The 16,968-nt window shown below is 44.9% G+C and overlaps 6 protein-coding genes across 6 annotated transcripts; 5 read left to right on the top strand and 1 right to left on the bottom strand.

Moving 5' to 3' along the window:
* Nucleotides 1-432: 432 nt before the first annotated feature.
* Nucleotides 433-1,958, top strand: AOL_s00215g759 (uncharacterized protein; the record flags this gene model as incomplete). Its single annotated transcript, XM_011129961.1, has 3 exons — nt 433-486; nt 598-1,822; nt 1,915-1,958. The coding sequence occupies 3 exons, from the start codon at nt 433-435 to the stop codon at nt 1,956-1,958; spliced, it is 1,323 nt and encodes a 440-aa protein (XP_011128263.1).
* A 1,859-nt stretch (nt 1,959-3,817) lies between these two features.
* Nucleotides 3,818-5,552, top strand: AOL_s00215g758 (uncharacterized protein; the record flags this gene model as incomplete). The annotated part of the gene is made up of 4 exons (XM_011129960.1): nt 3,818-4,568; nt 4,639-4,726; nt 4,788-5,246; nt 5,351-5,552. The coding sequence occupies 4 exons, from the start codon at nt 3,818-3,820 to the stop codon at nt 5,550-5,552; spliced, it is 1,500 nt and encodes a 499-aa protein (XP_011128262.1).
* Nucleotides 5,553-7,808: 2,256 nt separating this feature from the next.
* Nucleotides 7,809-9,079, top strand: AOL_s00215g757 (uncharacterized protein; the record flags this gene model as incomplete). Its single annotated transcript, XM_011129959.1, has 3 exons — nt 7,809-7,880; nt 7,945-8,738; nt 8,896-9,079. The coding sequence occupies 3 exons, from the start codon at nt 7,809-7,811 to the stop codon at nt 9,077-9,079; spliced, it is 1,050 nt and encodes a 349-aa protein (XP_011128261.1).
* A 2,121-nt stretch (nt 9,080-11,200) lies between these two features.
* On the top strand, nt 11,201-13,024 carry AOL_s00215g756 (uncharacterized protein; the record flags this gene model as incomplete). Its single annotated transcript, XM_011129958.1, has 2 exons — nt 11,201-11,537; nt 11,622-13,024. 2 exons carry the CDS (start codon nt 11,201-11,203, stop codon nt 13,022-13,024), a joined length of 1,740 nt encoding a protein of 579 aa, XP_011128260.1.
* Nucleotides 13,025-13,887: 863 nt separating this feature from the next.
* On the top strand, nt 13,888-15,886 carry AOL_s00215g755 (uncharacterized protein; the record flags this gene model as incomplete). The annotated part of the gene is made up of 2 exons (XM_011129957.1): nt 13,888-14,385; nt 14,456-15,886. 2 exons carry the CDS (start codon nt 13,888-13,890, stop codon nt 15,884-15,886), a joined length of 1,929 nt encoding a protein of 642 aa, XP_011128259.1.
* Nucleotides 15,887-16,249: 363 nt separating this feature from the next.
* AOL_s00215g754 (uncharacterized protein) lies at nt 16,250-16,876 on the bottom strand (the record flags this gene model as incomplete). Its single annotated transcript, XM_011129956.1, has 1 exon — nt 16,250-16,876. One exon carries the CDS (start codon nt 16,874-16,876, stop codon nt 16,250-16,252), a length of 627 nt encoding a protein of 208 aa, XP_011128258.1.
* Between the last annotated feature and the right edge of the window lie 92 nt (nt 16,877-16,968).

The following is a 16,968-nucleotide window of genomic DNA, read 5'->3' as shown; positions in this document are numbered from 1 at the left end:
GGGATACGTGTGGTTGGATTCCTTACTAGAAATTCACGCGCACGGGGCTCTAGACCATACTCGATCGATCGTTCCCAATGCATCGGTGGTACCTCTGAATGTAGGTAATTGAATATGGATATATCGAAAGAACCTTGTTAATTACTTTCTAAATATTTCAATGGTCATGTTTCCGCCTTGAAATCCTAGCTAAAATACCTTTCTGGACTTGTTAAACGACGTTTCGGGGTCATATAGAGAAGTTAATCTCCTTTATCTTTATAAATCGGTACAGGCGCCGCGCGCCTCCGAATCTATTATCTGGGTCACTCCTTTCATTGAACAATAAATTATATTTAATTCTTGAGCTGCTGTCCTCCGTTCATAGCTCAAGGATAGGCCCATACACACTACGGACAAATAAGGAATGATCATTGCATAAGGCATTGTAATATGCGATCTCAACGTATCTTATCGTTTTTAGTCCCATGTGTAGCCTTGGTTACTGTAAGTTCTCTACCGGGGTTCTATCATAAATCCGGGGCTTGATTGGTATACTGGAACTTTTGTCTATTACTGAAAGTCAGCTAACTTTGTACAACGCTTTATAATCCACAGGCCCAAGATGCCATTACAAGTGAAGCCGGCCATGAAGCTAAGTTAGAGGCCCGCTTTACCGTCACGCTCAGTACATCTTGGGCTGACTACTCCAGTAGGCCGACGGGTCTTTTGACAGACCCGAATGCATACTCCACCAAATCTATGCCCACTACTCTAAAAACAGTAACCCGGCCCCCAGATACTGATGCAAAGCCTACTAGTACCTTGGTACAGGTACTTGCAGCGCAAGAGTCAATCACTACACCCGGATATAGAGATCCCATGGAGCCAGGGCTTGAATATTCGACTATGGGACAACATATCCTGTTTTATGGAACCCATTCCGAAGAAGATATTGATTCTCTCGGGGCGGTGATCTCTCAAGCTAAGAATATTTATGGCGGCGAGGAGCGACGTTGCTATGCAAAATATCGTACGAGCAAGTACCTCCCCGGCGCTGATATCACTGGGTATCTGCAAAGTAGGATTCTTGCTTGTGAAAATGGTTATTCGCTTCGTCTTGGAACGCGATATATGGGTACCGCTAAGCCGGAGATGTGTCAGTATGTCGGTATCACTTTCGCTGAGAAGCTCCAAAACGGGATTAAAGATGGGAAGGGGAAAAATATCACACCTCATAATGTCGAGGATGAAAACTATAGGCTTATCGCCTCTGCATACATGAGGCGGTCGGTTTGGGATCTTCGGTTTGGCTATGAGAAAAAGGGATGTCCGCCGAAGGATGGAACTGACGAGCAAAAGGCTGAATATGTGATGGCGTTCAATCTAGAAGAGTGGAAGAAATATAGCAATGAAAATCCCGGGATCTGGCTGTACAATTGGGGCGATTTGTTAGGCCCTCCTCCAGGGGACCTTACTGACCTTCCCCGTGCGCCTACAATGGGAGAGTTGCCGGCTAAGCCGAACCGTACACCGGCCCCAACCCCTGTGACTGCTCAACCAGATCCAGTAACCTCAGAGATGCGGGTCACGGAACAGACTCCGGCTATTACGCGGAGAGACGAAGCAACGCCTGTATCGGGCAAATCGGATACTACGGCGGCACCAACTAGTACTAAGTCCAGTGTGCAGTCGATATTCCTAGATCGACTGATTAAGGCCATAGGTGAAGCTATGCGGACAGCTCACGCTCCCACGGCCACAGCGGTGGCTTTAGAAGACCCCCCAGAGTATCCTGCAAACCCCACACCTCTCCCGTTTGATCCTGCAGATCCTACATTCTGTAAGTTATCCAAGTGATGGTCTAGACAATGCTTTGGCTATTTTGAATATTAATCGTGGAAACTAACCCTTGAGCTTGTGACTTCTTTTTAGTTGATCCACCGGTCCATACTCTTGCTTATATCCGACCTGCGTGATACTAGCACTAGTGTTGTCAACCTCGAGTTACTCGGTTGTGGTCTTGAGATTCATTTTTATCAATATGTGTCTAAGTAGTACTATGCATACTGACTAAGTAATTACGCCGTCCATATACCTATACATATGCATCTGTATTTAATTAAATTTTATTGTCCGTGTCATTCATTTCCTGTTAATCGCGACACTGTGAGCTCCAGAAAGAGATTAGTTTCAAATATGACCCTTTATATTCAAATTACCCTCCGATCAAGGTAAATCTTTAGCATACAATTTCGACGACTCGGCACTAAATAGCTTGTGCTTGTTTGAATGTTTTAAATTGTAATTTTGCACAAGCCGGCCTTGTTGAACTACTGATACAACACATTGGCCCGATAATATCATGTTGAAATCTGTGTTGAAAATGTGACATTTTGTTCCAGCTTTCGAGATAGTGCAGGCCCGGGCTTGAGGTACAGTGCAGTGTCGATGCGTCATAATCAATGTACTTTATATTTGTCGGAAATCTAGCTAGGGATTCTAGTAGATGATGCTTTTCTATATACCCGTGCAGGCGCAGCATTGTAGCTTAAATATTGTGGAGTTGCGCGACCGACCGCGACCATTCGGCCCGGGACTTGGGCCACACTCTTGAACTTCTTAATTTAAGAACACTATTCCGGTTGCAACTGCACGGACAAATATTAACATATCAATACCGGAGCGATACGATACCTCTAGCTCACATATCTCTTTGATGAGGCTCCCAACAGTATACAGATCCGTATATACCGAAAAACTACTCCATAAAGCTTAAGGTTCGAAAAATGCACTTCTGCATATATGTTCGCTGCGGCCATGATAAACACCTGGTAGCGCCGCCCGGGGAGCCGCAGCATGGGCTGAGGATGCGGCGCCAAGGATGTGAGGGGTGTGTCGTTTCGTCTCACAAACCCCCCATTGATTACGAAGACTGCAGAACCAAACGTCGCATCTTCTCCGTATTCCTCATTTGTCAAACTTTTGTATATTTTGGGTACTGACCAAGCGATATCAGTGGTGAAAATATGAGGAGATTCTGTAGGAGAATACTTTAAAATTCGATATTTGATGGTACATAGTAGCTTATGTCCATATAGATATTCAACGTCGGGCGGAATGAATTTTGAATACTGTCATGCGTGTTAGAAATTAATTATTCAAAACCTTGACGCCGTTATATTAACTTGCTTATTGTTCCTATGGTACTATCTTAATTTACGATGGGATGCTAATACATAATTGTATCATGACGTGGGTCCATGGATAGGGGTGAGATATGTATTATCGAAGCCTGATGAAATTTATATTATCAAACATCTCCGATATCATGATGGCAAGCAGATTCATGAATCCCTACCACAAATCCAAGCATTCTCGGAGCAAGTACCGAAGCTCAAAGGCTTCTGGAACTTAACTAGCCCCATGTTCTGAGGCTTCGTATCAACCTTCGGTGACACTAAGCCAAACAGGTTTGGGGACTCCGTTTGAGAACGGAGCGGTACCAAAAAAATTTAGGACTAAAAAGTATAGTATATATCGTCACTCCCTCCCGCACCGAACTTTTTGAATTTTTGTTCCGTAGCCTTCAACGACCGCCGCTCCTTCAATTCTCAATCTTTCTTTTCTCTTCTCTTCCTCTTTAGGGCCGGACCCGTTCACTAAGCGCACTCGAAGTGTAGCTTTATCATTATCTTTTTCGATATCAAAGTGCCCTCTTTTTATATACATAAATATTTTAATTAACTTTATCAGTATCTGTTGGATTGATCAAGTTTGTGATTGAGATTGCTCAATAGATAAAATGAGGGCGTTTATACTTTCAGCCTCCATTATCATGGTCACAGTACCAACGACTCTCGCAGCTCCAGCAGCTCCGGCTCTAGTCATTCCATCTGCAAGCAAATTAAATCCCGAATGGTACCCCGTCAATAAAACACTACCAATCCGACCTACCGGCTCCAATATCCTAAACACAAATTCTACCCGTGGAGGCAAGGATGACCCGAGCGCCCAATACATTATCATAATGAAGGATAACGAACAACGTAAATGGGGAGAAGTTTTCGAAGATATGGGATTCAGCACAAGAGAAATCAAACGTTCCTTCAGGGCTCACGGTGCGAGTGGGAACCACACTTTCCAAAGTTTCAGAACGTTCCAGATAGATGATGGATCTCATATCAAAGCATTCGGAACTCATGTTCGTGGGTTTACCTTGGAGATGCTGGAGTCTGAGGCGGAGAGTATGGGTACTCTTGAGAATGTGAAATATATCGAAAAGGACCAGATTTATGAGGCTGGAGTTGTTCGAGATGGTGGTTATTATAGTCAGTATAGTGGGGTTGATAGGACTGTTAAACATGAGAGTAAACATGTGAAGAGACAGCAGCAGCAGCAACCGCAGCAACCGCAGCAACCTCAAGTGGGTCAGTTTTATCAGCAATCTGGAGCTCCATGGAACTTGCAAAGGATCTCAGAGGTCAATAGAATTGCTCCGAACTCTGGTAGTGGAACAAGCTTGGGATTCAACTATATATACGATGGAACCGCTGGTACTGGTGTGGATGTTTATATGATTGATTCTGGTAAGCATCATCATATGAGGTTTCAAAATTCAGCCGCGGAGCAAAAGATAGCTAACTTTCGTCCCAATAGGTATCAATCAGCATGCCGAGTTCGGTAATCGGGCCCGTATGATATTTTCGGCCTTCGGCGAGAACTACAGCGACGACCACGGACACGGGTAAGATATATCGGCCCGATATTAAACCTAAGAACACATTGCTAATAATATATTTACACAGTACGCACACCGCAGGAACCGTCGGCTCCCTTCGTTATGGCGTAGCCAAAAACGTCAACCTCATGGGAATAAAAGTCCTCGATTCCAACAACCGTGGGTCCAACACAGGCATCATCGCAGGAATGGAAGCTGCTCTCGCCTCCCACCTACAACGTAAAAACGCTCCAGGGTTCGCAGGATCCATTATAAGTATGTCTATTGGTGGCGGAGGCTCCCAAGCACAATTTGATGTCCTGCGACGGATCACCGAAGCTGGCATGCACGTTTCACTCTCAGCCATGAACGACAATAAAGATGCTTGCACAGCTTTCCCGGGAGGATATTCGCGAGAACTTCCCATTTTCAACGTTGGTGCCACGGATATCAATGACAACAGAGCCAGTTTTTCCAATTATGGGGCTTGTGTCAATATTCATGCCCCCGGTGTTGAGATTGTTAGTACGAACAACCAAGATGCCCAGTAAGTTTTGCCATTCGATAGTTTCTCTGTTGTCGACTCAGCCGCCAACTATAATCCATATGGGTGTTGGAATCTCATCTCTAACTGTTGATGTGCTATACTAGGGGAACAAAGGTTATGCAGGGAACGTCTATGGCTTGTCCAGCTGTTAGCGGCGTCATTGCACTTGAACTTGTTAGGAATCCCAGATTCAAATTTGATCCCCGTGGCATGATTGCTCACATCCAGTCCATGGCGATCAATGGAGTTGTTGGAGGCGCAAACGGAGGTCAAATTATGTTGAACAACGGTGTTAAAGGTCGGTAGATGCGGTAAGGGAGGGCTGTGATAGCTTAGAAAAGCGGTTTCTAGTTAGATCTATAGAGTCAGGTGCGCCAGCTGTGCGCATGAAATACCCCACTATGAATATTTCTTTTTTTGTTTTCGAGCATTTGATAGAAGCTATACGGCCGGCATTTGGCTTAGAATTTAGACATCATGTAAAATTAATATTAGAGTAGTTCGCAGGCCGGAAATAGCGGCGGAGATACACCTAGGATACGTTAAGAGTATCCTAGAGCGTAACGCACAGCTTCAATTGACCAAGATCTAGAGACTCATATCATAGATCCCCACAATACGACTCGAAAAAGTGTCCTCTCGAGTTATATATATACCAATTAGTATCAGGCGAATTTAAGCCAAATGTTACCCAGTTGTTATAATTTATACTTATTCAAATTCTAAAGCTTGGACAAATGCAGACTACATCTAGACGTATACATATGTGTGAACTGTATACATATATATATATATATATATATACTAAGTAGCTGAGATATGTAACCTTATATAAATGATAATAGAGCCATTCATAGTAACTATTTGGGAAATACAGATTATTGGTCATGTGAGGGGGGCTAATCAAATAATACATTTATTAATCTGATTCGGAGTCTATTTGATTATACTACGCTGTTGGGAAATTGACACATTAGTTTCTGGGTGAACCTAAGTCACATGTAAGGAAGAATTCGGATCCGGAGCTGGGCGTACGATTAGTGAAGCTTCCCAAGTTCTAAGAATATACACCACGAAATGAAATATTTCGATACCGTATGCCGTTTTCCGAGCGTCTAATATTGTGCACCACCTTAAACTCTCTTTTTTTCTTTCTCTTTTTTTCTTGCACAGTTTGAGACAAAAAAAAGCAGCAGAAGTGGCAAAATGGTAAAAAGCTTGTGTTCTAAAAGCTGATTATATCCTTAGTTGTTGAGGAGTCGTTCTTACATGCACGGCACCGCAATCCAACTCCCTTCTAACTTTTGAAGCAGCCCTCGTTTGGGTTCAAGTTGGATTGTTAGGTTTCCCACCAAAATGAATCAATTAGACTGATCGAAATACTTTTTGAGTGTTGGCTGCAGCGCTGGCGCAGGTATTGGAATGTGTGGTATTTAGTTGCACCGTTGGAAGTTGGAATTCCGGAACTCCATTCATTTGGACTGTAAATGATCAAGCCTTCAACTTGAAGCAATGTATATGCATTTGTTAATGTTGCGGACCGTCGTGGCATGTGCGTCTATGCATAATCCAACTTCGCGTACTCTCAGTTGCAAGAAACTCGACACAGTGGCCCAGTCTTTGCCTCATAATTGAAAATGAATTAGACCTCTGTTCCTCTATACGTAGATACTACCCATAGGCTTTGACCATACCAATGCAATGTAGTGCTTTGCGCTGCGCGGCTATTAATATTTACAGCAAAGGGTAGGTTAGTTGGTTGCATCTAGCATTTCGAATGTTGTATTGGGTCTATAGAAAGCTAAGATCTAAGACAGTATTATATTTTGAAAGTTCGCTATAGCGGTAGTCCGGTTGGGCATGCATGACCGGGGCGATAAGGGCAACCAGCAGTGCATTAATACACCTGTTACTTATAATACGAACAACTTGATTATTGTGCCTTCACACTTTAATCTTGCTAGCTAGGTAGCTAGATGTAGCTCTGAGAATTGATATTAAGCATGTGCAGTTCGAATTCTAGACTATACCATATTTCTAACTACACCGGATTTACCTACCTACATATCATGAAACCGCGACGACTGTGTGCCACGGTCTAGGAAGTTATACAGAGCGTTTGAGATGAGTAACGTTATATTCCTTCGTAGTTACCCCTAGCCATGGCGAAGCATATGAAGCATAATTGGTGTAACTTAACAGTTAACTCTCTTTAGTGTTATTGTTAATGGTGTCCGTGGTGAGGAATATCAAGTGCACGAGTGTATATATGTCTGAAGCAAGTAGCATGGGTAGAAAGTCCTGAGTTCTTCACCATACATTGTAGACATACTCTCGATTGATAAGCAACATAGTATAGTGTTCTTGACATTCTGAGTTTGCAGAGTCCATTGAGTTCACCTCCAATATATCTTAATCCTGGTTTTCTCTTTTTTTCTCTTGGAACATAGATTTGCATATAGATATTTGCTCCGCTCTAGTTCAACCTTTTCTTAAATATACTTAGTTTATACATAACATAACATTAGGGGCTATTAAGCTACCAAGCACCAAGCCGGCAATATGATTGAATTCAGTCTCGCCCTGGTGGTCTACGCCGTATCTTATCTCAGGTTATTCGTAGACCCCTCATATGTCAGTCTTACGTTTCCCCCGGTTATTTCTTGATATCACAAGCTAACATATATGAAATTTCCAGATTGAACAAAAACTAAACGTTGAATTCCAAAACCGTCAGATGGAAGGCGTACCAGCCACCGCTGAGCTCAAAGCCAGCGAGGAAGCGGCTTTACTCTATGTCAACGAACTTCGACACCAACAAGAGGAAAACCTTTCCAGCGGACGTCCATGTTTCAAACCTTCCCGCTTTTATCAGCCATTCTATGCTTGTGTCGAAAGTACGGGCTATGAAGCTGAATTGCAAGTCACCGCGGTTCAAGTTCCAGACTCCTCGGATTCGGATTTGGACGCGAATATTGATGAAGACGATGAAGACGAGAACCGTCGCCGCTATGAGGAACAAGTGGCCCGTCAGATGAAAGTTCAGCATGAGAACGATGCTGCTGATCAGAACCCACCACCTCCTCCTCCACCAGCACCACCAATTGCAAAGTCTCAATTGCAAGCTCCACCAAAGGATAAGGCTCAAGCACCACCGAGAAAGGTACAAGCCCAGGCCTTACCACCACTTAAAGTTCCAGTTCAAGCTCCTCCCAAAGTTCAAGTGCAGGCTCGTCCTCCTCCTCCTGCTCGTCCAGCAAGAATTCAAGTTGCTGCCAACCCAGTTCCAGATGTTCGACCATTGGCTCTCCGAGTTCGCCCTCCTACTCCCGAACAGTATGGATATGGTGATGAAGATGATTATAACATGGGAGACCCAAATATGATGTTGATGGACGATGATGATTGTGATGAGTTCGACAGTATGGGCATGCCTGGTCGACAGAGCCTAGGTAATCCCTACAGTAGCTACGGTTATGGCATTGGCGAAGAGTAATTACGACACAACACAGCAACACAACAAGCAAACCTTCCCTTTCCGTCCATCTTCAATTCCAAAAAAAGGACATCAGTTCTGAAGGTTTCAAAAAAAAGATAAAATTGAAAAAAAATAAATTGGTGACTCGAGTCCTAACCTCCCGTCCACCAGTACCCAAATGCCCACAGGTGCTATCGTGTTGACGCCACTCTCTGGTGAAGAGGCCTGCTGCGGTGTTTCCACCCTCACAAATACCCTCCAACTTTACACACGCCCATACTGGATGATTGCTCACTCCGACGGGAAACCGCGCACCAGAGAGTTCGAACTCGACACCGCGGACACTGCCGAGTAAACCCGGCAAACGGTCTTGGCAGAGGGAGAACCCTCAATTTTCCAATAAAATGACCATTACAGCCAAGGATTGAAATGCGATTTTGGATTATATGAGGTGTCTACCGATTTCGGATGTTTCGATGTCACCATTCTTCTTGTGATGAACTCGGATTGTAAAAACTATCAAAGCTAGTATGTACTTACATAATCCTTATGGGGGGTCTGGTATTACGGTTAGTTAGTATTTTTAGTCTTATCATTGTCGGCTGTCAAATAAATGTCTCCTGTCTGTCCGTTATGTTATTTCGTGTACGTTTTTAATTCCAATTCCAATGAAATCACGATATCAAATCATGTCAGTACTATGTATGTTGAATGTCGTCACCGACGTTCGATCGTTACTCAAATGCAACTTAGTCCTCTGTCTTGTCCCACGCGCTCATGCATGAGGCTCATGCTCATGCTCATGCTCATCCACCTACCACCTTATAGCTTAGTACTCGGAGTTCTAGTGAATGCAAGAACGAGGTACTGAGTTTTATAAGTTAGTGTGAATAATCCCGCACCTCCTCACGGAAACTTGCAACTTGGCAGGCGATCGATGTAATCACTTCAGCCTTTCCAACCTCCCCGCCTTCATCCTCGCTCTAGATTTCCCGAACCTTGCAAAATATGGAGACTTGGTCAATGCAAAGAGGAAAAAGCGAGAATTAAAATAGAAATAGCGAAAAGAGTTGGTTAGAAGACGTCAAGTTTTCCCCGCCAGTAAGAAACCAGCGGAGTTAATACATACTCAGCCAAAGGTCTCACGACCCAACTTTTGCAAACATGCATGCCATTTGTGTTCGAACAAACGGTCGGTCGGTCGCCCAAATTCTAACCTAAGACAGACGGTTAGTACTACTTCAAATAGTGGTGGTGGTTTGTGGAGAACATAAGCTGCTAGGCCGGAACAGTCTTATCGCTCGCTGCGTTAAGATCTCACCGGTTCCTTTGACATGCACGCGCAGGGCATATGGACCGGTTTTTGTACCGTCTACTTGCACCCACCGTACTTGTCAGCCGTATCCTTCTACCGGCATTTACTTCGGTGAGAAGTATTGGTGTTAATGGTGTGACCGGCCGTGCAGAGCATATCTCAATGCAAGGACATGGACATGGATCACACTTCTGGCAAGAGGGTCCTTCTATTCCCAGTGGCCACGGACTCTAGGCCGTCGAGTTTCGACAATCTTTAACCATCCAAGAGCCGTTCTAACAGCCCCGCTTTCCCGACCCCCCCAAAGTACCACACCAAGTTAGTAATGGTTGGTAGATTATTTGGTGGTAAAGAGAGAATTCTGTCTCTGTCACAGGGCCAATTCGGTCCAAGTCGGCCAGTTACAATACCAAGAAGTTGGCAAGGGGTGGTTATGGTGGTCTCCAAGAAGTCCGCAGAAGTTGGACCACACTAAAAAGGTTCAAACGGCATGCATCCATCGATAACGGAATGCGTCCTGCATGTTACGAGCGAGCGAGCCTAAAAAAAAAAAAAAAGAGTTGGCGGTGTAGGCTCGATGCAGGCGCATGTGGGCAGCTTGTCGCTGGCGATCATTCTCGAGACGGAGAATACGATCCGTGTCGACTGAACTGCTGCAGTGGAAGAGTCGGCCAGGCAAGCCATCCATCCTGATTCAGTGGATAGATGCTTTATAACAGAGGTACTCTTCCTGCTGGAAGATACATCTTCTCTTCCTCTTTCTTCCCCCCTTCTTCTCTCCTTCTCTCTTTCCTTTGCTCCTCAAAAGAATCTGAGATTGTAATATATCTTCTCAGCTCAGTTCCATATCTTTTCAGTGCGCCCGCCTTATCCTTCGTCAGCCGAGGGGTTCCAAATTCCATTGCATTGGCCAATCTTGGGCGGAAACAGTTTATTTGCTTATCGGCAACACTTTTTTCTGCCTCTGCGTCAGCCGCTCGCTCGCTTTAAACTGAGCTGACCGCGCCCTGTCCTGCCCTGTCTGTCCAAAGACCTGAGACTGTGGCCCTGAGAAATACCCCGCTCTTTCACTTCTTCGCAAGTGCGACTGCAAGGGAATAAGAGTAGAAAGGAAGAAAGGAAGAAAAGAAGATAGACAGATAGAGAGAAAATACAAGCAAAATGAAGGTGTCATCTATTATCGCGAGCTTCAGCTTGCTGGCTGCTACCGCATATGCGCAGGCCAATAAGTCACCAGCCGTAACGTCAAACGGGACCGTCCTTTCGGTGTTCCTTTTCCACAACCACTGCGACAGAACCTCGCTCATCTTGCCCGATGGCACTCAGGGTGGTACTTTTGGCGCTGGGGGTGCTACAATGTGCTTTCAAGACGGGGCGTATTATTGGAACAAGTATCTTAGAAAGGATGCTCCATTGAAGATATACGGAACCTCGCAGATATTCAATTCCGACTATGTCAATGCTGAGGTTCCAAACATGGATCTTTCTATCCAGTCCGGTAAGTTGTTTTGATAACCTTCTATTGATCAGTCCAGTATAAGCATAATTGAACCAATTGGTGGGTCTAACATGATATATCTAGCAATGGCCTTCTTGCAGGGGCTCTATAGACCCGTTGCATACCAAAACACCATCACGAGTGGCAATGATATTCTGGCCGCCGATAACTCCACTTTTTCAAACGGACCTCTCAATGGCTTCCAATACGCCCCGATCACCACATATCGCTCTACAGACCCCCAATCCGTCTGGGTGGCAGGTAACCTTCAGCAGTGCAACAATCAGAAAATCTCTTCTGCACAGTATTACAGCTCGGACGACTACAAGTCCCTTTATGATGAATCCAAACCATTCTACGATAGCCTCTATGAACCATATTTCCAAGGCGTCTTTGAGGATTTCCATATGGTGTTCTATTATGCCTACACCCTCTACGACTATGTCAACCAAAACCGTGAAGCCGGGAACTCCACTCTCCTTGAAATGTCCGACGAGGACTTCCAACAGTTGCATATTTATGCTAATCACTTACAATTCAACATGTACGGCAATACCACTACCTCCGTGAACCCCAATTGGACAAGTGGAGACCTTACCGAAGACCTTCGTGACGTCGGCGGTCGTCTAATGGCTAATAAAATCGCTCGTACCTTCCGTGAGCAATTAGCTTCTCCAGGCGGTTGGTCGAGTAAATTCAATTTTGTTCTTGGAGACTACGATATCATGCTATCTTTCTTTGCTATCGCGAACCTTCCATCCCGTAGTCCTGATTTCTTCGGACTCCCGGATCTAGGATCTAGCATGGTTTTCGAACTCTACACGGACGATCAAACACTCAGTACTGATCACATCGTTGATCAGCAGTCGATCAAAGTGGCGTTTGGTTTTAGAAACGGAACTACCGTGGACGATACACTTACCTATTGGCCACTATTCGACCAAGACGATGATGAATTCGGTATGCCGTATCAAGAGTTTTTGGCGAAGTTGGATGAAGTTGCTGTCAGAAGCGTGGGACAATGGTGCAGTGTATGCTCCGCGAAATTAGACTTCTGCCAGGGCACTGGGCCGGCGAACCCGCCAACTGGCTCAAATACCAATGGAGAGAACGACGAGCAGGGTTCAACTCAAAGACATGGTATGGCACCAGCAGTCGCAGGAGTCATCGGTGCAATTATCATGTTGGCAATAGTGGGCATTGTGGCCGCCCTCGCCTTCTTTGTATTCGGAGTTGGCGTTCGAAGGGAACGCAGACGAAGCAGTGTGCTCAGTGGTATCGGTAGCATCGGACGCAGCCAGCCAAAGGAGAAGCTGGAGAGCGACATTGAGTTACCGTTGAGTCCTACAGCTCAACCATTGCCAAGGGGGTTCGGTGAAGATAACGAGTTTGAATACGGAACCGCTTCAACAGTTGCCACGAAAGTTGCGAGCCCGCTGGCAAGTCCACAGGAAGCGCATTTCAAGACTTGGGAGTCAAGACTCTGATTGTCTCGAGGGCTTAACGAGTGAATGTTCGGGAGTTTTTCACGTTTTCTTTCTGTTTTATGACACTTGTATGGATTCATATACCCTGTTTTACTGTCCATTACATATCATACTCTCTTTACATGCCTGCATAGTTTAGCTAGGACGGGCCTAGCTTATGGGATCCTCTATGGGTTTTTGCTTACGCTTAAACGTTTTTCGGGAAGCGCTCTGGTGTTATTTGTCGCACCGGTCATTTTGACCTCATCGCCCCTTCGGGTAGTTCCTCGTATAGGAATATAGCTAGCAGAATCGAACTGCAATGCACCAATTGACATTGTCAGCTCTAAAGCCAGTAAATAAGATAAACATCCTAGAGTCTAGACGTCTACACCCAGTCTTACAGTTTGGTTACGAGACTGGTCTACACCAAGTTATCTGTCTGTGAGATCAGAGCAACACATTTGAGGCCATATTAGTTTGCTTGTGCAACCTTCCCGATCGCGCCGACCGATCTCGATCGATCTCCAACGCGTTGACGAAGCGGCCAATTTAAGCTTGTTCCTGGGCTTGCCACTAAAGGTTATGTCATGAGCATTCTAACATCCAATCTAATCCCCATTATCATCCGTTTAGGTCATGGACTTCTTCTTTTCAGGGGGCGAATTTGGGTTTATTATTATCTTCGAGGAGGGATAGCATCGATTATGTTCTGGCGATATAAGAGCTTTAATCGGAGTATCTTGTCGCTGTCCTCTAGCTCGAGGTGTTTAATATCATCATCATTATCATCATTCCCATTACGACCGCGACTACGACTGCCAAGTATAGTACCTCAATCGATACCAGGAGTTATCAGCTACACCGCGTTGGAATATACAAATATGTCTCGTGGTCGAAAGGCATCTAATTCAGTTTTGCCGTCATCGAATACGACGGAGGATATTGTAGCAGGCCAGCGTCGTTCGAAGAGGACCATCTCTGCGAAAGCTGATTATGCCGTCGATTTACCTTCTCCGCCGGATTCTGAAATTATTGACGGCAAAGATGCATTAAGAGCGTCTCCTACGGCTACAGAAGACGAAGCATTATCGTCTGCATTCGTTAATACCGTGGACGATGATGAACCGGTTATCAAGAAAAGAAAACCCACTGGAAAAAAGAAGAAGACAGATGAAGTAAAAGAAGAGACGTTACAAACCGCGAAGAAATCGCCGGGTAGGAAGAGAAAAGCCGTTGAGGCTTTATCAGATGATGGTGCATTTGAGCCAGAGGATGTAGGGAGTGACGAGGCGCCCGTCAATCGTCCACCTCCCGTCAATCGTCCACCTCCCGTCAACGATGAATATCGCCCGATTCCTTTCAAAGGTCGTTTGGGCTTTGTAAGCTCTCCCTTTCCCAAGTTAATCTATATCATACATTTGCTGATAAAATGATTTCTAATATTTGTAGGCCTGCTTGAACACCTACCTCCGTTCAGCCAACCCTCCGATTTTCTGCTCCCGTACCTGTCGTCTCGATACAATCCACAAACATGATACCGAATCCGGTCCCGGTGGCGGCCTAGCCTACGTAAAGTCTCTCGGCTTCCAAAACGCCACCGACCTCGGTCACTTGATCCGTTGGAACCAAAAATATAATATCAAATTCCTACGTATCTCATCCGAAATGTTCCCCTTCGCGAGTCACTCCAAATACGGCTATGATTTGGCACATGCCGCGGAACCTTTGAAAGAAGCTGGGAGATTGGCGATGGAGTATGGTCATCGGTTGACTATGCATCCGGGACAATATACGCAACTAGCCAGTCCAAAACAGGAAGTTGTGGATAATGCGATTAGGGATTTGGAGTATCATTGCGAGTTATTAGATCGTTTACAGTTGGTTGGACAAGCTGATAAAGATGCTGTGATGATTATTCACATGGGTGGAACGTTTGGAGATAAACCTGCGACTTTGGACCGGTTTAGAACGGTATATACCACTCGTTTGTCGGAAGGGATTAAGAGGCGTTTGGTGCTGGAGAATGATGACGTTTGCTGGAGTGTTGAGGATTTAATCGATATATGCGAGGAGTTAGGGGTTCCAATGGTGCTGGATTGGCATCATAATAATATCGTTCATGGGAAGTTGAGGGAAGGAACATATGATGTGAAAGAGGTTTATGGAGAAAGGATTAAAAATACCTGGGTTGAGAAGGGTATTAAACAAAAACAGCACTATAGCGAGCCCAGAGTAGGAAGCGTCACCGACAGGGACAGAAGGAGGCATTCACCGAGAGTTTGGGATTTACCACCGTGTGAGGATGATATGGACTTAATGATCGAGGCGAAGGATAAAGAACAGGCGGTTTTTGAAGTTATGAGGAAGTTCAAGTTGGATGGGTGGGAAAAGGTAAATGATGTTATACCATACGAGAGAACGGATGGTATGGCGGAAGACGGTAATATTGAGCTAAATGAATTGGCTATGGGAGGGGCGGAAGGAAAGGTTTATTGGCCTGAAGGTTTGGAAGAATATCTAAAGCCGAAGAAGAAAATCAGGGCGAAGAAGAGTGAAGTCGAAAATAGCGTTGAGAAACCGGCCCCTAAGAAGAGAGGAAAGAAAGCTGTCAAGATAGAAGAGATAGAAGAAGAAGCGCTACCAAAACCTTCGAGGAAGGTCTCATCGAAGAAAGCAGCAGCTATAATCGAAATGGATGTTAAAAAGGAGGAGGAGTCTCTTGCTAATGGCTTGGGATTAGAATCTACAGCCAATGGCGAGAAAGAGACGTCCAAATCGATACGCGCGAAGCGGGCAAAAAAGGTGATAGGGTCAATAGCTTCCGAAACCAAGGTGGTAGCCGAAACGATAGCCAAGCGGAGGTCCAGTAGGATCAAATGACGGTTTTTACTTTGTATACTAGGAGTATAGATATGACCATTCTGGTTTACGAGATGATATTCTACCAGGAATATAAAAACTTTACATGAAATACAGATGAACTCCGAAGACCCAAAAACCATAAAAAAAAGAGGACCCAACTATGCACCAAAGACCTAAACCGACTAATTTACAAAGCACCTTGAAAACAATAGCATATACAACAAAGGAAAGATATAACTACATGAAATCGAGAATGAAGAGTAGCCTCTCAGCAAAAGACTATTAGAGGAGAAAGCGCAATACAAAGGAGAAAGCGCAATACAAAGGAATATTTAAACCCTCCATAGAATCTAATGTGTATCCTATCTGGTCGACGTCCCTTTAGACCAATATCCTCATGTTCCTCACAGGGCTTGACCTCAAGCTCCCGTTTTTCTTAACTTTAGTGTCCGTCTTTTCCTCCTCCACCGTAGAATTCTCAGAACTCTGTTCCCGTTTCTCGTCGCTCTTTCTAGCCTCCAAATAACCAGGAGGAAGCGCCACCACTCCTACAGCCGCAGGATCCTCCAGGGAATACCTCGGTGGTGCAGGAGAAACTACATCCGGATCACTCTTCCCTCCATTTTCAGATGCTGCTATTGCTGCCTCAGCAGCAGCCTCCAAGTCCTTCGCCCTAGCTCTCCTGTGCTTCATGACCATCAAACCGGTGACAGCCCCCAACAGGATGAGTATGATGATAATCCCCAAGCTCAGTCCGATAAGGGTTTTGCGAGCGTTTTCAAGACCGGTGGTTGTGACCCCCTCCGTCGTTGGATCGAAGGGGTGAAGAGATTCCCTCATGTCTGGGTTTTCCATTTCTGTGGCGCTGGTGGGTGTAGATGTAGGATTGGATCTACTAATGTTTATTGGGACGTTTGGGGACGATATGGTAGGATCTGGGAGCTCTTTGATGGGCTTGACGTATGGTCGCAAGCTGGAGCTATCAATGTGGGCTTCAACGTCTGGCATCATGAAAGGGTTCTTAGAATTAACTTGTCTCTTTTTTTTCGCTTTTTTTTTTTCTGGAATAGAGATTTAAAAAAAATTGGAGTAACAATACC

Source organism: Orbilia oligospora (genome assembly GCF_000225545.1).
Source record: "Orbilia oligospora ATCC 24927 unplaced genomic scaffold scaffold00215, whole genome shotgun sequence".
NCBI classification, from domain to species: Eukaryota; Fungi; Ascomycota; class Orbiliomycetes; order Orbiliales; family Orbiliaceae; genus Orbilia; species Orbilia oligospora.
This window is presented reverse-complemented; position numbering and strand designations above follow the sequence as displayed.